This window comes from Schistocerca gregaria, chromosome 1, assembly GCF_023897955.1.
Source record: "Schistocerca gregaria isolate iqSchGreg1 chromosome 1, iqSchGreg1.2, whole genome shotgun sequence".
NCBI lineage: Eukaryota > Metazoa > Arthropoda > Insecta > Orthoptera > Acrididae > Schistocerca > Schistocerca gregaria.
This window is the reverse complement of record NC_064920.1, coordinates 73,108,820-73,131,328: the sequence shown is the minus strand read 5'-3', so window position 1 is coordinate 73,131,328 and position 22,509 is coordinate 73,108,820. Positions and strand designations below refer to the sequence as shown.

General features: G+C 40.1%; 1 protein-coding gene across 2 annotated transcripts in view; it reads right to left on the bottom strand.

Annotated features, from left to right (window-relative positions):
* The window catches only part of LOC126333765 (anaphase-promoting complex subunit 1), a 353,884-nt gene extending 338,318 nt beyond the window's left edge, over positions 1-15,566 (bottom strand). The window contains exons 1-2 of one of the 2 annotated variants that reach the window (XM_049996770.1): positions 14,568-15,566; positions 14,357-14,494 (exon numbers count right to left, since the gene is read on the bottom strand). In XM_049996770.1, coding sequence (XP_049852727.1) covers positions 14,357-14,494; positions 14,568-14,591 — 162 coding nt within the window. In that variant the 5' untranslated portion in view covers positions 14,592-15,566. The remainder of the gene's footprint in view (positions 1-14,356; positions 14,495-14,567) is intronic. The other variant, XM_049996779.1, reaches the window with a different exon arrangement.
* Positions 15,567-22,509: the final 6,943 nt, after the last annotated feature.

Below are 22,509 nucleotides of genomic sequence, written 5' to 3'. Positions count from 1 at the left end.
AGATCAAGTTTGGATGACACTCAACAATATACTAAGGAAGCTGTCTCCCATGGAATTTACAACTGAAAATGGGCAAACTTATAATCTAACACCCAAACTGAGTGAACAAATTTCTCAAATGTTCAATGAGCAATGTACTAAAAACAAATAACAAAGAGAACAATATATTTTATTCCATAAGCCTAGATATCACAGATGTTAAAAAACGTATTTTTTACTCATGTTTGTAATTTTTTTTCCATAACTTCCAATTGAATCTCAAAGTTGAAATTTATACTGAAGTTTGATATCATAAAGATCTATTAACTGCAAAATTTTCAGATTTTTATCTGGTCCCCCAACCAAGACTAAGCAAGCCACAAAGAGGAAAAACTTTTAAAAATCAATTTTTAAAAATAGTGTACATTAAAGCTGAGAAATTAATCTTTCTTTGGAAAACTACTGTTCAAAAATTGAGTTTTCTTAAATTTGTGGATGATAACTTTGAAATATTAAAACTATATTAAAGAATACATTCAGCTAAGTGATAATGATGTTAATTTGTACCCCAGAATGTGTTGAACTAAATGCATTTCATCTGAAAGGCATGGGACAATCCACTACTGAATAATTGTGAAAAATGTAGATGCTTGCAAATACGAAAAAACGCATGCGGCTTTGAACAAATATGGTTGCCATTAAACAATAATTTTTTTAAAAAATATTGTTGTGACTACTAAACATTTTGGAATTCACCCACCAAATATAAAATTTTTCTGAGATGGTCAAGCAACCAATTATTTTTTTTCTTGGACCACTTGGTATGGACTGACCCAGCTGTCAAAGATTGAAAAATATGGTATTCAAGGTCTGTCCAATGACTGGACCTGTTCCTTCCTTAGCAAATAAAAGCAACCAGTTTGGATCAAGCACACAAATGTCAACCTAAATGTGTGCATCATGCACACAAAGCTCTACCAAAAAACTATTTTGTCTGACTATAAACTAATTAAGTATGGTGCACTCCAAGAAACAGTAATGGAACCCATTTTGTTCCTGCTGCACATACGAGGGGTGTTTGAAAAGTCCATGCAAAGTGCGAGAGATGGCACCACCGGCACGTATAGAGGTCATGTTTAGTTAGTAGCATCTTTGGAAAGAATGCACCCCAAGTTTCAGCCATATTGGTCTATTTCTATGTGTTTGGCATTCATGTTAATCAAGGAAGTCAAGTGATTGTCAAAAAATGGACGAAAAAGAATTTCGTGTCGTGATTAAACATTACTTTATGAAAGGCAAAACACCTCAGGAGAATAAAGAGAAGCTTGATAAACATTATGGGGACTCTGCACCTTCGATTAGAACAGTTTATAAGTGGTTTCAAAATTTTTGGAGTGGCCATATGGGCACAAGTGATGCTGAACGTTCTGGACACCCTGTGGAGGTTACAGCTCCATTAATCATTGATAAAATCCTTGAAATGGTGATGGATTACAGAAGAATTAATGCGCGTGAGATTGCTAGTGCTGTGGGCATCTCAAATGAACAGGTGTATAATATTTTGCAAAAACATTTGGACACGATAAAGCTATCCGCAAGGTGGGTTCTGCGATTGCTCACGCTTAAGCAAAAACGGAACCGTGTGAAGTGTTGCAAGGATGGTTTGCAGCTGTTCAGGAAGAATCCACAGGGATTTAAGTGTTGTTTGGAGACTGGTAGAGACTTGCCATATGTTGTTTGGAGACTGGTAGAGACTTGCCATCGGCAAGGTGACCAACTGCTGGTGGGGTGCAACGACAATGCCCACAACCTAGTGTGGGGCAGCAAGGACACAGCAGCACAGGTGAGTACCTTCTTGAATTCCTCTCAGCTAACAACTTAGAGGTCCTGAATAGGGGCAATTAACCTACATTCAGGAATAGCAGAAAGGAAGAAGTAATTGACATAACATTTGGTTCCATGACGATGGGTAGCTATGGCAAACAATAGCATGTGGTGTCGGAACCATCCTCATCGGACCACATGTACATTAAATACAAGGTTGAAATTGGAACCACACAGACCATGACTTATAGAAATCCCAGGAAAACAGACTGGGAGACATATAGGAGGGATCTTGACTTACGCTTATCGGAAATTAAAATCACGATAAGGAAGCCAGTAGAATTTGAGGAAGTAGCAGGGGCTGTTACCTCTGCCATAGTGACCTCATATCAGTACAACAGTACAGTCACCCGGAAGTGCACAAATAGGAGTGTTCCTTGGTAGAATAACAAATTGGAAATGCAAAGAAAACAGGTACAGAGACTGTTTAATATTGCGAGACGTAAAGGACTATGGGCTAAATATCGTGAGGCCCTTGTCAGTTACAATCTTGCAATAAGTCAAGCAAAGTAGGCATCCTGGAAGGCATTCTGTGAGGAAGTGGAAGGCACGGCTGCACAAGCCAGACTTCACAAGATTCTCACTATAGTACCAACTAATCCAGGAGGTACGTTGAGGAAGGAGTATGGGGAATATACAAAGAGAGCACATGTGAAGCTGAAATTGCTCCTCAAAACTCACTTTCCTCAATATGCTCTGCCGGATAACACAGACCAGTATGTGACCCCAGAGAGACAACGGTTCTCACGCACTCGAAAACAGGACTGGGAATCGGACAAGGAGTATGTGAACTTCAACAAAATCCAGTGGGCAGTGGGAATATTCCCACCGTTCAAGTCAGCTGGACCAGATGGAATTTTTCCAGCTCTCCTGCAACAGGCAGGAGGAAAGCTTATAAGAGTCCTATGCAGGCTACTCAGAGTTAGCTTAGCAGTAGAAATCATTCCCAATGTTTGGAGGGCAGTGAATTATGCCCTCATTCCAAAGCCAGGGAGAATTGATCGTACCAAGGCCAAGCATATGAGACCAATCAGTCTGTCCTCGTCCATTCTCAAAACATTGGAAAAACTGGTAAATGTCTATGTTGGGGAGAGGAGGCTAAGTAGGATCCCTCTACACCTGAACCAACACGCATACCAACCAGGCAAATCACGTGAGACAGCTCTCCACCAACTCGTTGGGAAGGTGGAAAAAGCACTTCACTTCCAAGAAATAGCTCTCTGCATCTTCCTGGATATCGAGGGGGGCTTTAGTAACATGGCCTTCGATTCCAGCAGCAGAGGTGCATGACCTGGGGACTACTATATGTAGGTGGACCAGAGCCATGCTTAGTGGAAGGAAGGTAGAGGCTACCATAATGAATGAAATGATGGTAATTAAGACCACTAGAGCTGGCCCACAAGGAGGCGTTTTGTTTCCTCTATTGTGGAATCTAGTGGTGAACGAACTCATTGAGGAACTGAATTCCAGACAATGCTTCTGCCAAGGATACGCGGATGACCTTGTCATAGTAAAACTTGACAAATTCACTGACACAGTCAGGGATATGGCACAAGGAGGGTTGGAAATTGTGTAAAAATGGTGCATTAAACAGGATCTGAAAGTTAATCCTAAGAAGACTGTTGTGGTGCCATTTACAAAGAGACATATTCAGCATGCAAGTTGGGATCTAAAGCTCTTCGATGAAACTCTAGCTGTGAAGGGGACAGTGAAATATCTAGGGGTAACCTTGGATGAGAAGCTAACTTGGACCCCTCATATTAAGTGTATCTGCTCCAAGGTAAAAAAGCACTTTAGTGACAACTAGGAGGGCTTGTGGCAAAAACTGGAGCCTAAGCCCCAGGTGTATGCACTGGATATACACCACAGTGGTTAGACATAGGATTTCCTATGGGGCCGCAGTGTGGTGGAAGAAGGTAGACCAGCAGGTTGCTGCTAAAGAGCTTACTAAGATGCAGAGATTGGCCTGCTTAGCCTTAACGGGCAGAATTAGCAGCACACCAACTGCTGGAATGGAAGCCATGCTGGATATGCCTCCACTTCACCTCTGGGTTAAGCTGAAAGCAGCAGCTGGGGCATACAGACTTAAAACTGGCCCAAACTGGGTCTCATTCAGATATCCAGAATCACACACTAATATAGTGAGTGAGGTAAATATAGGTATAGCTGGGGAAATGCCCGCCGACTATAAAATAGCTCCCAACTACTTTGACAAGCCTTACAACATAATAATTGGAAGTAGGGAGCAGTAGGAGAAAACAGTTCAACACCATACGGGGAACATCGTTTGGTTCACCGATGGGTCGAAAACAGATCCAAGGCATTGGGGCAGGGTTGTACGGGGTTCAGCCAAGACTGGAGAGCAGCATCCCTCTACGGAAACTGGCCTCTGTATTCCAAGGCGAAATTACTGCAATCAGGGCATGAGTGGAGGAGAATATGAGTACGTGCTCCAATGAACATAGCACCTACATCTATTCAGACAGTCAGGCAGCCCTGAAATCATTGGCAGCTCCTGCAACAAGATCTGTGGCAATGAACAAGCCGATAGATTGGCTAGGATCGGGGCAACAACTCCATTTATTGGACCAGAAACTGTCTTGACAATCACCAAGGCTATGATCAAATTAGAACTACGGAACTGGCTTAGGAAACAGCACGTAGGATATTGGACCAATGTCCATAAACAAAAACATGGTACGGTAATGATGCCCAAGCCATGTTTTAAAAGAAGCTCTGTAATCCAGGGACTGAACAGGAAAGAGATCAAACTCATGACTGAACTGATGACCGACCACAGGAACTTCAAAAAACACTTACACACAATGGGTATAATGGAAGAGGACCCTAAATCTAAGCTCTGTGAAGAGGGTGAAGAAACTGCATCTCACCTAATCTTTGAATGCATGGCATTGGAGAGTAAAAGATACAGAATCTTCGGAACAACTAGACCTGAAGAAATTGTATGTAACAAAAAACTGGTAGAGGGACTCCTTGCACTATTTATGGGCACTGGTTGGCTTTACTAGATATACAGGTAGCGATTCACACAATAAACCTAAGTTTCAATGCGGGTAGTGGCGGGTCAGACCGAAGGTGTTTTAGCTCCCCTGTTAAAATCAATCAATCAATCAATCAATCAAGCATTGCTTCATCACTGTGGATGAAACATGGACACATTACTATACTCCTGAGATCAAACAACAATCTAAACAATGGATTACTGAGGGAGAATCTGAACCAAAAAAGGCGAAGACCATTCCTTCGGCCAGAAAGAATATGGCGACTGTCTTTTGGTATTCACAAGGGATAATCGTCATCAACTATCAGGAAAAGGGTAAAACTATTACAAGTGCATATTATTCATCGTTATTCGAGCGTTTGAAAACCAAACTCCAAGAAAAATGCCGGTGATTGGCCCACAAAAAAGTCCTTTTCCTTCACGACAATGCACTAGCACACACCTCAGTAGTTGTGGTCGCAAAAGTAATGGAAATAGGATTCCAACTTGTTTCACATTCCCACTATTCTACAGATTTGGCTCCCTCAGACTACTATTTGTTCCCCAATTTGAAGAAATGGAGGGCGGGACAAAGATTTTATTCAAACGAGGAGGTGATTGCAGCAACTAATAGTTATTTTGCAGACTTGGACAATTCCTATTATTTGGAAGGGATCAACAAATTAGAACAGCATTGGGCAATGTTTATAAGTGTAGCAGGAGACTACGTCAAAAGATAAGAAAAGTTTTACCCCAAACACGTAAGTAGATTTTGTTTTTGCACGCACTTTACAAATGCCCCTCCTAAATGATCTACGCTTTCATTTGGATGCTCATAAAACGAACATATTTGCACACGACATCACAATTCTGTTTAAAGGAGAAAGTAAGGAAGAATTACAGCAACCAGTAAACACTGTCACGAAACAACTTGGCAGCTGCGCACAGAATAAATCAGATTCTAATAAACAGTTTCAAAAAACAGAACTATTGCACTAAAATTCCACAATTCTGCACGTAAGGATATGGATATCCACAATGATGAACAAGTTGATAACAGTATGTGAAACAAACTCTTAGGAGTATGGCTGCAAAGCTATTAAATTGGAACAAACACATTCTACATGTATTCTCTGGAAACCGCTGTGAAGTGAACGGCAGAGAGTATGTCCCATTGTATTAGTTATTGGGTTTCCTCCCCATTCCAATCACATATGGAAATTGGTAAGAATGATTGCGGAACTGTCTTTTTTTTTTTTTTTTTTTTTTTGTCTTTCCAGAGTAGCAATTGCAACCTACGTCCTCAATTATTTGCTTGACGTATTCCAATCTCTGTCTTCCTCTACAGTTTTTGCCCTCTACAGCTCCCTCTAGTACCATGGAAGTCATTCCCTCATGTCTTAGCAGATGTCCTATCATCCTGTCCCTTCTCCTTATCAGTGTTTTCCACATATTCCTTTCCTCTCCGATTCTGCGTAGAACCTCCTCATTCCTTACCTTATCAGTCCACCTAATTTTCAACATTCGTCTATAGCACCACATCTCAAATGCTTCGATTCTCTTCTGTTCCGGTTTTCCCACAGTCCATGTTTCACTACCATACAATGCTGTACTCCAGACGTACATCCTCAGAAATTTCTTCCTCAAATTAAGGTCGATATTTGATATTAGTAGACTTCTCTTGGCCAGAAATACCTTTTTTGCCATAGCGAGTCTGCTTTTGATGTCTTCCTTGCTCCGCCCGTCATTGGTTATTTTACTGCCTAGGTAGCAGAATATCTTAACTTCATTGACTTCGTGACCGTCAATCCTGATGTTAAGTTTCTCGCTGTTCTCATTTCTACTACTTCTCATTAACTTCGTCTTTCTCCGATTTACTCTCAAACTATACTGTGTACTGATTAGACTGTTCATTCCGTTCAGCAGATCATTTAATTCTTCTTCACTTTCACTCAGGATAGCAATGTCATCAGCGAATAGTATCATTGATATCCTTTCACCTTGTATTTTAATTCCACTCCTGAACCTTTCTTTTATTTCCATCATTGCTTCCTCGATGTAGAGATTGAAGAGTAGGGGCGAAAGGCTACAGCCTTGCCTTACTCCCTTCTTAATATGAGCACTTCGTTCTTGATCGTCCACTCTTATTATTCCCTCTTGGTTGTTGTACATATTGTATATGACCCGTCTCTCTCTATAGCTTATCCATACTTTTTTCAGAATCTTGAACAGCTTGCACCATTTTATATTGTCGAAAGCTTTTTCCAGGTTGACAAATCCTATGAACGTGTCTTGATTTTTCTTTAGCCTTGCTTCCATTATTAGCCGTAACGTCAGAATTTTACTTTTCCTAAACCCAAACTGATCGTCACCTAGCGCATTCTCAGTTTTCTTTTCCATTCTTCTGTATATTATTCTTGTAAGCAACTTCGATGCATGAGCTGTTAAGCTGATTGTGCGATAATTCTCACACTTGCCAGCTCTTGCCGTCTTCGGAATTGTGTGGATGATGCTTTTCCGAAAGTCAGATGGTATGTCGCCAGACTCATATATTCTACACACCAATGTGAATAGTCGTTTTGTTGCCACTTCCCCTAATGATTTTAGAAATTCTGATGGAATGTTATCTATCCCTTCTGCCTTATTTGACCATAAGTCCTCCAAAGCTCTTTTAAATTCCGATTCTGATACTGGATCCCCTATCTCTTCTAAATCGACTCCTGTTTCTTCTTCTAGCACATAAGACAAATCTTCACCCTCAGAGGCTTTCAATGCATTCTTTTCACCTATCTGCTCTCTCCTCTGCATTTAACAGTGGAATTCCTGTTGCACTCTTAATGTTACCACCGTTGCTTTTAATGTCACCAAAGGTTGTTTTGACTTTCCTGTATACTGAGTCTGTCCTTCCGACAATCATATCTTTTTCGATGTCTTCACATTTTTCCTGCAGCCATTTCGTCTTAGCTTCCCTGCACTTCCTATTTATTTCATTCCTCAGTGACTTGTATTTCTGTATTCCTGATTTTCCCGGAACATGTTTGTACTTCCTCCTTTCATCAATCAACTGAAGTATTTCTTCTGTTACCCATGGTTTCTTCGCAGCTACCTTCTTTGTACCTATGTTTTCGTTCCCAACTTCTGTGATGGCCCTTTTTAGAGATGTCCATTCCTCTTCAACTGTGCTGCCTACTGCACTATTCCTTATTACTGTATCTATAGCATTACAGAACTTCAAACATATCTCGTCATTCCTTAGAACTTCCATATCCCACTTCTTTGCGTACTGATTCTTCCTGACTAATGTCTTGAACTTCAGCCTACTCTTCATCACTACTATATTGTGATCTGAGTCTATATCTGCTCCTGGGTACGCCTTACAATCCAATATCTGATTTCGGAATCTCTGTCTGACCATGATGTAATCTAATTGAAATCTTCCCGTATGTCCCGGCCTTTTCCAAGTATACCTCCTCCTCTTGTGATTCTTGAACAGGGTATTCGCTATTACTAGCTGAAACTTGTTATAGAACTCAATTAGTCTTTCTCCTCTTTCATTCCTTGTCCCAAGCCCATATTCTCCTGTAACCTTTCCTTCTACTCCTTCCCCTACAACTGCATTCCAGTCGCCCATGACTATTAGATTTTCGTCCCCCTTTACATACTGCATTACCCTTTCAATATCCTCATACACTTTCTCTATCTGTTCATCTTCAGCTTGCGACGTCGGCTTGTATACCTGAACTATCGTTATCGGTGTTGGTCTGCTGTCGATTCTGATTAGAACAACCTGGTCACTGAACTGTTCACAGTAACACACCCTCCGCCCTACCTTCCTATTCATAACGAATCCTACACCTGTTATACCATTTTCTGCTGCTGTTGATATTACCCGATACTCATCTGACCAGAAATCCTTGTCTTCCTTCCACTTCACTTCACTGACCCCTACTATATCTAGATTGAGCCTTTGCATTTCCCTTTTCAGATTTTCTAGTTTCCCTACCACGTTCAAGCTTCTGACATTCCACGCCCCGACTCGTAGAACGTTATCATTTCGTTGATTATTCAATCTTTTTCTCATGGTAACCTCCCCCTTGGCAGTCCCCTCCCGGAGATCCGAATGGGGGACTATTCCGGAATCTTTTGCCAATGGAGAGATCATCATGACACTTCTTCAACTACAGGCCACATGTCCTGTGGATACACATTACGTGTCTTTAATGCAGTGGGTTCCATTGACTTCTGCATCCTCATGTCGTTGATCATTGCTGATTCTTCAGCCTTTAGGGGCAATTTCCCACCCCTAGGACAACAGAGTGCCCTGAACCTCTATCCGCTCCTCCACCCACTTTGACAAGGTCGTTGGCAGACTGAGGCTGACTTCTTATGCCAGAAGTCTTCGGCCGCCAATGCTGATTATTTATCAAAATTTAGGCAGTGGCGGGGATCGAACCCGGGACCGAAGACGTTTTGATTATGAATCAAAGACGCTACCCCTAGACCACGGGTTATGCCTATATGCATGCTGTAATTAATCTAATGTTGGTCTCACAATCTCCATGTGAAAGATAAGTAGGGGGCTGTAATATATTTCTAGAGTCATCATTTACACACAAATTCTAGAAAATTGGAAAGTAGGCTTTTCCTAGATAATTTATGTCTATCTGCAACAGTCTGCCACTTTAGTTTACTCAGCATCTCTGTGGCATTCTCCCACATGAAAAAAAAAAAAAAAAAAAACATGTGACCACTTGTGCTGTCCTACTCTATATGCATTCAATATCCCCTGTTACTCCTTTTCGGTACAGTTCCCACACACTTGACAAATACTCCAGAATGAGTTGTACGAGTGATTTGTAGACTGACTGCATTTTCCCTGTATTTTACCAATAAATCAGTCTACCACCTGCTATACCCACAACTGAGCCTGTGTCATCAGTCCATTCCATACCCCTAAAAAGTGTTACACGCAAGTATTTGTATGAGTTGGATGATTCCAACTGTGATTCACTGATATTAAAGTCGATTTTTTTTTTTTTTTTTTTTTTTTTTTTTTTTTTTAATTTTGTGAAGCGCACAGTTTTACATTTCTGAACATTTGTAACAAGTTTTCTGTCTCTGTGCCACCTTAAAATCTTATCAAAATTTGACTGAATATTTATGCAGCTTCTTCCAGTCAGTCCTTTGTTGCAGATAACTGTATATCTGCAAAAAGTTGAGATTACTATTAATATTGTCCACAAGGTCATTAACAAACAACATGAACGACAAATACTGAATATAATTGTACTTATTACAATAAGTGTAAATGTAGTACCGAGTCAAATGCTTACTGGAAATCAAGAAATGCTGCATCTATCTGACTTCCTTGACCCAAAGCTTTCAGTATGTCATGTGAGAAAAATGTGAGTTAGGTTTCATATGATTGATGTTTTTGGAATTCATCCTGGTAGGCACTGAGGAGGTGATTCTGTTCAAGATAACTCATTATGTTTGAGCTCAGAATATGTTCTAAGTTCCTACAACAAATTAATGTCAAGGATACTGGACAGTAGTTCTATGGATTGCTTCTGTCACCCTTCTTGTAAATGGGTGTGACTTGTCCTTTCTTCCAACTACTGGACACGGTTTTTTGTTCAAGGGATCTACGACAAATTATACCTGGAGGAGGGACTAACTCAGTGACACCTCCCCCCCCCCCCCCCCCCCCGGTGTTAAACCTGTCCCATGCACCCTCCCACCACCACCTACTCCAGTCCTGTAACCCAGAAGGTGTACACGATTAAAAGCAGAGCCATGTGTGAAAGCACGCACATGATTTACCAACTGATTGCCTACACTGTGAAGCTTTCTATGTGGGAATGACCAGCAACAAACTGTCCATTCACATGAACGGACACAGGCGACTGTTTGTTGGTAATGAGTATCACCCTGTGGCTAAACATGCCTTGGTGCACGGCCAGCACATCTTGGCACAGTGTTACACCGTCCGGGTTATCTGGATATTTCCCACTAACACCAACCTAACAGAACTCCGGAGATGGGAACTTGCCCTTCAATATATCCTCTCTTCACGTAACCCACCAGGCCTCAACCTCCATTAATTTCAAGTTGCCACTGCTCATACCTCACCTGTCATTCAACAACATCTTTACCTCTGTGCTTCCACCTCAACTGACATCTCTGCCCAAACTCTTTGCCTTTACATATGTCTGCTTCTGTCTGTATATGTGCGGATGGATATGTGTGTGTGTGTGGGGGGGGGGGGGGGGTCGTGCGTATACCTGTCCCTTTTTCCCCCCTAACGTAAGTCTTTCCTCTCCCGGAATTGGAATGAATCGTTACCCTCTCCCTTAAAAGCCACATCCTTTTGTCTTTCTCTCTCTTTCCCTCTTTCCTGAATCAGCAACTGTGGGTTGCGAAAGCTTGAATTTTGTGTGTGTGTTTGTATTTGTTAGTGTCTATCAACATACCAATGCTTTCATTTGGTAAGTTACATCATCTTTGTTTTTAGATATATCTGTATAGAATCTGATACCATAAGGCCCTGGAGCTTTGATCAATTTCAATGATTTCAGCTGTTACTCAACGCACTGATGTTAACACTTATTTCACTCACCTTTTCAGTGATATGGAGATTAAATTGGGGCAATTCTCATGGGTTTTACTTTGTAAAGGAAGATTTGAAAACACAGTTAAACATTTCAGCTTTTGCTTTGCTACCTTCAATTTCGTTTCCAGTCTCATTTGCTAATGACTGGACACTAACTTTGGTTCCTTAACATACGATAAGAATTTCTTTGGGTTTTGTGAAGGATGATTTGACAGTATTCTACTGTGACAGTCACTGAAGGCTTCACACATTGCTCTGTTGACAGCCAAATGCATTTCATTCTGCATCTCCCTCTGAATAGAAATATGCTTTGTTTTATACCTATTATGTAGTAGTCTCTGTTTCTTTATACGTTTCTTTAAAGAGCTTGTATTCCATGGAGGGCCCATTCCATAATGAACAGTTCTACTGTGCACATATCTATGCAGCAATGGTCAACTATTCTTTTAAACTTGAGCCATAGTCAGTCTACATCTCCTTACCACATTGAGAAATAACACTATTGCTTTTTACTCCAGTTTACTGGACACAGATATCTGTCTACTTCCTTTAGTTGTCCTATGTACTTTGGTAATCACAATCATATCATGGCTAGTGATACCATTGAATACCTGAACACAAAACTCAGCAAGACATTCTTCCTTCCTTTGCACACTAAAATCCTGCTGCAATAAAAAAAACCCTATAGAATGCATATAACACTGTGGGAACAAAAGACCAACCAGTGAAGTCTGTTGTTTATTCCATGGAAGAGTAACTGCTTTTGAGAATTGGATGTTCATTCTTTATTTTTCTTTAGAGTTGTCACTTGTGACTGTAAGCTAACCAAACAAATGTCTCACAGTATGTTTGATTTCTGACCCACAATGCCTATTTTCATACTTGCTTTAAATATGGGGCCACTTTACGGGGAAAGTGCAAAGCAACTATGCACTTTTAAACTGCAAAACAGGGATAGAAGATACACGTTCGGTTGTAAATCTAGAGATACACGTAAACCTCTGTTTAAGAAATATATGCAGTCTGCAAACTGCTGAAAAGGTTGACGAGGAGAAAGTCATTGAGTGGTTGCAAGCTGACTTTAGTATTCCAATATTAAGCATTTTGGACATATGCATCATCAGGTATCTGTAGTGTGTGCCAACTGCTTGAGCCTATGCACCATTTTTAATTTTTCTTCTTGCAAACACACGTTCAGAATTTGTCTTTACATCAGCATGCACTCAACGAAGAATTATTTAACTTACATATAACCCAAATCAACACATCCCTGTGTCAAAATTGTACTTTCCACATGGGCGTTAACACTTTTTTAATGAACTTCCCAAAAACATAAAAGCAATGACTGATGTCAAAATATTTGGAGAAATTTTAAAGTGTTCTTCATAGCAACACTGCTTTTACCCCACTGAAGAATATTTACATCTGTGAAGCATACTATATAAATACTTAATGTGTGTGGTATTTTTGTCATCTTAAATAACTAAGTACAGAAATTACTTTCATCTGTATAAAATGATGTGTCCATGTCTTATGCACATGCTGCTTTGTAGATAACAAGACCAATAAAATATAATCTATGGTCTACAGGAAACAGAAAGGAAATTCATAATAGAAATTAAATAAAACAATAAAAGCAACTAGCACTAGTTTAAAATAAAGACTGTCCGAAAGACTCAGAAACTGTTTCAAACAGTCCCGCCATCTAATCTGTTATCGCTTTGTATAACAATATAAAAATTCATTGTTTTAAAGAGATGCTAGTTGCTTTTATTTTTTATTTATTTTTCGTTGTAAATGGATCAATAAAAATAAAAAACTGTGATGATGATGATGTATTAATAACTGCGACAAAAGTGGTGCAAGAAGGTTATACCATTACACCAAGTTTTCTCTGTTCTATTGGATGCCATCTTAGCTTTTTCTATTATAAATGTCACCAGTTTTGAGTAGGCTGTCTGTACTATTGACAAACACTGTACTACAAAATCACAGGCCTTAAAAGGGTATATGGGCAATAACGATACAATATACATATTGCAAGATGATAAGAATGCCACCATAGTACCCTACTGTAAGAACACAGTGTGAAGACCATAAAAGCTGGAGCATACTTTTCAACAATTAAATTTCAGAGAATATTGTGCTGTTCTGTACAAACAGAAACCCCTGAGGAAAAGTCTTGAAGCCTCTCTCCCTGAACCAATGCTTTCACAACAATCAGTAGATAATGAAACATTCAATCCTGATTTTCAATTGTTTAAACATATATAACTGAAATATATTGTGACATTTGTGATCATAGAGTCGGTTAACAAAATGTCAAATAACGGCTGAGCTCTGACAAGTAAACATTGCAGTGTGAATGGCTGTTCATGAAAACTGTACTTAGAAATGCCAAACTCAAAAAAGGCAATGGTGGTTGCTTTTCTTATGGTGTTGTACAACTTGCATTGAGATGCCAAAATAGCTGTTGCCCCAAATATGTTTATTAATCTGATACAAAATAAGTTATACCAGTTAATTAAATTGGAATGTGTAGTAGGTCTACCTGAAGCACAGAAGCAATAACGTTTTCTATATGTTACTGTACCTGTCCCATTGTGTGGGTACTGTGTGTACCAAATCCTTCAACACTCCCCACAGGCAAAAGTTACAGGAAGAGAGATCAAGCAGATTTACTGCCTTAGCTTACTGTCCTCTCTTCACAAAACATCTCAAGAACTCTTGCAAAAGCTTCAAGTGTAGTGTGAGTTGTCACTTTATTGAGAGTCTGCCTGGTTTCGTAATGATCTCTTTCTTATTCATGTTATATAGTCATGAAAGCGCGAAAACATTTTTCGTGCCAATTTTATTTTGACAACCTTGTATTTATTTACCTTTGTATCCTCTGATATTGCAACTTGGCTCAGACGATGAAGCAGAGAGGAGTCTGGATGGTGCTGCCGGTTAATAGCTTCGACTACAACATCTCCCGGATGTCTCTGTAGATGATGCCGTCCGAAAGGCACAAACTCCTACAACAAAATGTGCGTAAAGGTTGGTGCCCGAAACGTAAACAAACGCTGTATCAACTGTAGTCATGCCTACCAGTGGTTCAGATGCGGCAATCATGATATCCTCCTCGTTGTCCAGATTTGCTGTCACCTTTTTGACGTCAAATAACTTCGTGCTCTACTCAAAAATAAAAATTTGCGTTGAAAACTACGCATAACCTACTTCACAATCAAGCAAGCGGCACTTTTGAAATGCGCGTGCTCTGACTCTTAACACGAGTACCAATAATGAAAATCAAACTCAGCTGTCAAAAAAAAGCTGATCTTTATTCCTTTCAGCCGCTGGACGTGCCATCAATAGGTTATTTAATATTTATGCACGTTATAAATGATCACGTCCAAACAATTATAAACAAATAATATTTATATTTGTCTTAAGCATCTCCCAAAGTACACAGCCGTTGTGTAACACAATCTGTGTATAAATATATACGGCAACTTGTAATCGTTTAGTTATTCTTTCTCTAAATTAAATGGATAGGTCGATTTCCATCGAAATATGAAAAGTGAAATTTTTAAGAAATATGAGCACACTTAAAGAAAAGTAATTCATCAGTCGATCTAGTGGTTTGCTTGCGCATCAAATCAAAATATTTATAAGAAGCTGGACGTTACATGAATTTTTTTTTCATTTATTTTTAGCGCACACACACACACACACACACACACACACACACACACTTCTTCATTTGAGTACGAATTATTTTTCAATTTTTCAGACCACACTAACATTTGCCTCGCGAACGTAGCATCACCTCCCCTCCCACACACCAATCTATCAGTCAGTCAATTATTCAGTCATGAAGCTGATTCCTCAACTATATGTCTACGCACATTAAAATCGAAAGAACGTGACCAACATATGCGTTAATTACCCCAGAATACCTTATTAGAGAGCAGATGCATGCAGACATCGTGTTTCTTCATAGATTTTCAAAGTAGTAGTAAAAGACTGTCGCTTCTCTTTATTTGAAAAAAATGTATTCGGACAAATTATTATACCTCAGATCTATTCCGGCAGTTCCCATACGCTGAGCTACGACATCTGAATGAGAAGTATACTTCTGATACTTCTGATTTACATTAAGCAATCTTCAAAATACACAGATATGTGGTACAACGTTAGCGTGTCCTACAAAAGGCGCCTTGATAAAATTGTAATGCGACCCACAGTGACATAAATTTAAAAAAATACAGAAAAACTGGCAGTAATCTATGGGTGGCACTTTCTATATGAGGTATCCTCCTGTCAGCGTTATACCAAATGTCAAATGGGATGTAATGTACTGGCATGGCAGTAGGGTTACACGATGCACACAGCTCTTGGCGACAGGCATAAATTGCAGTGACGCCACCCATCAGTGAAATATGGTTAATGTCCTCAATTTGCAAATACGTTACTTGCCCTCAAGGCAAGCCCTCTTTATTATTTTTTTTGTTATTTTATTCATTTATTCGTCTTTGAACCATTCAGACAAACAGTACCAGACACATCATATACAATAAAAATAATAACTATACATATAAAACATATAAAAAGTAGGACAGATAGGATTAACGGCAATGTTCCATTAAAATCAATCTCAGTCTATATGCACCACAAAAAGCCACACACAGCATGGAAGAATGTTATCCCAACAGACCACAGCTGTCTCATCATTTGCTGGAATTAGATACAGTAAGCTGTTAATGTACACATGACACCACAAATTCTACACAGTTACACAGCTTCCAATGTGGTGTATTGACTTGTAAATTGGAAGCCAACCAGGGCACTCTAAGATAAGAAATTAGAGGCACAATCCAGCGAGCAAGCAAAAGTGCTAGTGTTTAGACTAGTGGAAATAAGCAGTAATGGTGGAGTCCTGAAAATTACAGATGTTCTTGGCAGCTGTCCCAGAGTAGAAGTTTTACTTCAGGTATTTGACTAGTAGTTGTTAAGATGCCACAATAGAAGATTGTCAAAAACAGGCATAGACAACAAGCTTGATATCCTCTCCTGACAACAGCTACACCAGTGGGTTTACACAGACTATAATGACGTCAGAAATGGGTAAAACTGCTGAAGCAGCAGTCCTCACTCGCAACAGGCTGCAGGGTGACACAAACCTTCCTGTTGCTAGCCATCATAGGAAGGACCTATTTCACTTTTTAGGGGCTTTGAGCTATTCTCGTTCTCTAAATGCCTGTGATACTCCCATCACCCAGTCACACCTCTACCCTGTAGGTGTGCCCTTTCCTCTCTTTTCTGGTGACCATTGCCCCAATGGCTTTGCAGCTGTCACATCTTCATGTTTTCCAGCATCTATGCTCACCCAGCCTCATCTCTACCCTCCACGTGTGCCCTTTTCCCACATTTCTGGCGACTATTGCCCCAATCGCTTCGCAGCTGTCACATCTTCATGTTTTTCGTCATCTGCATTGGTCAATTTCTGTTTCACAGTGCTGCCAGCATTCCATTGACACTTCACTGTTCATCAGCACCTTTGTGTTTCTGATGGGTGCTTTGGCCAAGCTCCCTCTCCCAGTGCCATTGGCGCCTGTTGATACTACTCTGTTTCTGTCACGCATGTCTCCCTGTGCTGTTGGTGATCCATTTCCATTGCACCATCAGGCCAACAGCTGCATTGGTCAAGTTATTTCCCAGTTCCACTGGCACGCCTTAGCCACTGTCTCATTGTGCCCTGCTGTACTGCTGCACCAGTGTCCATGCTAGTTGATCCCCACTCCTAGTGCCCCTGGCACCTATCGACACCCCATAGACCTGTTAGTTCCTTCACTCCACTGGCTGCTTCTGTGGCTTCCGTCATACATTTCCAGCAGTATACATGCATCTCACTGATTGGCTCTGGTTGGTCAGCAGGTTTGCTTTGTGTGCCACCAGCTGGTCATCCCTGTCCCTGTGGTCCTTCCCTTGGACCACTCCATCATCCAACTAAGTCTGCACCTTCAATGCAACAGTGTTCCTGCATTTTTCATTATTTCGGCTTTCTTTGCTCCCTGCTCCCTTGGATATTCTTTGCATTGACCCTATGGTGGAGCCCCTTCCGGTGGATGCACATTGGCTCATTCTTGGTTGGCCACTGTCCCCAACTGAGGGACCCATTACAGGATATCTGGATAGTGTCAAGATGGCTCTGTCATCTTTTCCTTGTGGTGGAAAGCACGCGTATTATAAGGCCATTTGTCAATCACTCACAGTTTCAACACAATGACAACACTCTGCAGGTTGCCTGCCCCAGGCCCACAGGGGCATCTCACTTCAATTTGCCTCGCTACTACACCATACCCTCAGACCCGGTACTGAATACAAACAACCTGTTGAGAGACTACATGTTAACAGGCGCCACCAGGGACTACCATCATTGTTCATAGGCAGTGTGTAGAGCAGCAAAGACAGCAATGCTACTGAGGGAACTAGATTGCATCCACAGGTAATGTAGGCATCAAGCGACCACAGATACTCCTCCACCTGCTGTGTACGTAAGACATGGCTCAACCTTCAGTAGGCAGCTACAGGCCTTTCTCGCCAGCCACCTTCGGTGGGCCCTCTGTTGGAGCACTCCTGCCAAGTCTACACAGTGTGCAATGCCACCCAACAGCTACTGGCAATCTTCTCAGGACTCAGTGTTTCTGTGAACATTGACTGTGTATTTGGCTAGGGTGATTATTAGACTGATGTTTTCTATTGACTTTAATTTGTATTCACTTTATGAGGAAATTAATTTTTCTATAGTGTTATGCCAGATAAAAGTGTATTGTCAGACTACCTGTAGAATCATCAACAACATGCATGCAGTTAAAGTAAAAGGATATAATACACCCTCGCCCTAGAACCAAATCTAGCAAACTATTCCCTAGACTGCTGATCTGTATCTGTTATGGATTACTTTCGCCTCCTAGCCCACTTTGCGGAGATTGTTGAGTTCCTCTAATCTGTCAATAATCTGTACATGCATAATGTCATCCAGATGTTTTTATTGTTTTCACAGCCGATTTTACACAAACGGGTCTCATGAGTAGTGGCAGTGCTGTGAATACTGCCTAATAATGATGCAGTTGTACACAGCTTGTGGTCTTGTGGTAGCGTTCTCGCTTCCCACACACGGGGTCCTGGGTTCGATTCCAGGTGGGGTCAAGGTTTTCCCTGCCTCGAGATGACTGGCTTTCGTCTTCATCATCATCATTCATTTTCATTGTAGTCAGAGGAAGGCACTGGCGAACCACCTCCGCTAGGACCTTGCCTAGTCGGTGGTGTGGGTCTCCCGCAATGTCCCCTACGCTCTTTTGTGTAGGACCTCTTCATCATCATCCTTGTGTTAAGAGAAAACGAATTATTTACGTTTTCACCTCGTTTGTTGTGAGCTGTGCAATGTCTAGCAAACTGTTCCCTAGACCGCTGATCTGTCTGTAAACGCTAGTTTTCTTAATGATGTATTGTTATGGAATCGATAGTTGAAAACAGTGTAATAATGTGAAGTACATAATGAACTGCATAGATGTAACATCTTATTAAATAGCGGTGTGTTATTTACGGTAAATGTGCGTTATTATGAATTAAATGACAGTTCTCAGGCGCCAGACAAATGCTGTCCCAGAATAATCATGCAACAATCGTTATAGTAGTAACAAGCACAGAACAAGTCTGCGGAAAGCCTGAACAATCTCCAAGAGATCAGTGATCTGTATGAACCATTTCGAATAAGAGGAAATAATAACAATCGACACTTTTAAATTTTTGTAAGGAAATGAGATGAGGTGCCCGTGAAATTGATCAAAATTAGGTCATGGTGAGATTCTAAGAATTTTCTCCTTTCTGCCAGATTACTGAAATAAACTGAGACTAAGAAAGATACAAATGAAATAAGGCCAAAGCGATAGGAAGATCCTCATAAGGAAAATCAATAATCGGTAGAAGAAAATGTAAATAAAGCTTTCAGACATATGTGAAAGTAGAAATCAGACTGTAGACAGTGACAAATGTTACCATAATATAACAAACGATTAATTATGCTTCTGTAGGTTACCAATGGGAGGAATTCCTAAAAGTGAAACTAGCACAAGGATTGACAGTTATAAACTTACCAGTTTCTCGAACATTTCACATAAAATAAGTCAAATAAGTCTATATCCAACCAATGTTATACTTTTTTGTTATACATGTTATCCTAGGATTTTCTGGTTTAGAAACACAAAGTAAAGAATATGCCAGTTTCAAACAACAACATGGAAAATGTTAATCTACCATAAAACAGTCATTTACACTGATGTTGTCTTCACATTGTGCATTTTTGCCCTGTGGTGTGGAAAAGTTGTTTTTCAGGTGTGTCCATGCATACTGTGCATACTGCCCTATACTTGGCAATTGGACATGTTTCATTTCCATGTTTCAGAATTTTTGTCATCTGTTACAATTTTATAGCTGGGTATTTAAATGAGATTAGTATTATAGTTTCATGCCACATCAATGTAGGGCTGGGGCCCATGTATGTACATATTTGGAAACATTCTAAAACGAAAGCATATGTGTTTTTTAACACAAACTTATGATTTTTTTAAATGGACCTCCTATATTTTTTCTTCAGCAATCCATAGCATGGCATAGCACATACACAATGGCGTTGATTGCATCGCAATATTCCCATTACATCCCAAGATATTAAGACGCGAAGTTGACGCTTGAAACACCCGACATGCGTTGCTAGCGCACGTCCTGAGGCTCAGGCGTGAACCCCATTCTACCCGTAATCGCGATGTGATTGACGTGCGTAATCACACTTCCATACTTATCAAGAGGTCCGAAACGAATAATACGGTCTGCTGTCATCCTGCATTAACGTCGTACATTCCACCAGGTATTTATCCCATAGGTTAGGGGTGATGTGGTTCTGTAACATATCTGTGTATCTGTGTACCGCAACGTTAGTCTCAAAGTTAACTTCGCTTATCGTTAATCCGTTACTAAAAAGGTAATGCCGTTCAACGTTAAAACTTTACTTTACTGCACATCCAGCGCAAGTGACAGTTAATCATTCACTCATAATAGTAAAATTCATGTTGATGGTTTTAGTGAAACGAGCAAGTAGACTAAAAGTTTTACCGTTGTTTAGGTAAAAATGTTTTGATTTCGGAAGTTCAGGTAGGACACAGAAGATGAATGTAAACATGTTTAACCAATTAGTTTTATTATCACATAATTCTCAATGTTATGTTTATCTAATGCATTAAATGACAGATTGTTGCAAACAAATGTTTCTTAACATCACTGGGTAAAATGGCTCTTTGTAGAAACTTCCACTGTGATACCAGCACCGCATACTAAACATAGCGTTCACATCTCATGCTCAAAGTGATGCCCATTGGCTTGCATACATAGGGTCACTCTGTGGATGAAGGATGCCCTACTTCGTGCTACTGTTTCCTCTTTGATGGCTGTGCAAGCATCAATAATGCGTTGCTTCATGTCATCTGGCGTTGTTGGTTCATTTTGGTAAACAGCATCCTTCACTGCTCCCCAAAGACAATAGTCCAGCGGTGTAAGGTCCGGAGATTAGGCAGGCCACCTAACTGGGCCACCTCGTCCAATCCACCTACCCGGGCATGCGTTAGCAGCGCATATCGGGTGTTTCAAGTGTCAACTTCGCATCTCAATATCTCGGGATTTAATGGGAATATTGCGATGCAATCAACGCCATTGTGTATGTGCTTTGTCATGATATGGATTGCTGAAGAAAAAATATAGGAGGTCCATTTAAAAAAACATAAGTTTGTGTTAAAAAACACATATGCTTTCGTTTTAGAATGTTTCCAAATATGTACATTCATGGGCTTCAGCCCTACATTGACACCAGTGAAAGTCGTTTTCCAATAGCTGTTATTGTTCCAGAGATATTTTGGGTGGACAAGATAGCTGGGACACCATATATATATATATATATATATATATATATATATATATATATATATATATATATATATATATATATATATGTGTGTGTGTGTGTGTGTGTGTGTGTGTGTGTGTGTGTGTGTGTGTGTGTGACACATCCTACTGTATTCTTGATTTCTGCAGAATTTTCAATTTCTGTGTTTCATAATTTTCCACACTTGTTAAAATACCATTTTCAGCTATTTAAAGCAAATATATCAGTGAGACATTCTTGAGTGCATCCATTAAACGTTAAACTGCACATATTAGAGAGTAAAACAGTTTTGTCTTAAACATGCAATGAGGTAACAATTTGTCCATTTTATTTGGACTGTTGAGCTCCGTGGCCGTGGATAATGATATTTCACTGAAAAAATACGGCAACCAGCCACTTTTTAATGCGTTTTTTATTTACGCCAATATGCATTTCGGGTTTGCACCCATCTTCAGCTGGCAAATTACATGGATCTTCAGTTACTACAGTAGTACAATCTCGACAGCAGTTTGGATGCTGCAGCAAGCCTGTGCAAAGCAACGACTCCAATCAGTTACTTCAATTTCGCGAGTTTAAAGTCACACACTATCAGCTGTTCATTTTACTTACTTTCTCCTCTCCTTGTTTTTTCCTGGCTTTTCTTCTTTTTTGCAACGACACAAACACTTTTTATCACGTATTTTGCACAGGCGCACTGTGTTATCCGCCATGTTGTCGACTGACAGTTTTTGTTTACATACAAATGGTTTATCTATGGACAGAGTTGTAGTGTAGAATGCACAAAATACCACTACAACCAGCTGACCAAATAGAAGAACTAAACGCCATCAAAGCAATTGCTTACAATAATGGTTACAATCCAAAATTAATAGATGAACTAAACTCTAAGATAAATCCCCACATAAACAAACACAATAACAAAACTACATTAAAGAATACCACAACACAGCCAAAAGAAAAATATGTAAGCTTGCCATTTGTAGGAAAGCTGTCATATAAAATAGCAAACTTGTTCCGAGGAACAGATATCAAAATCAGCTACTATACAAATAA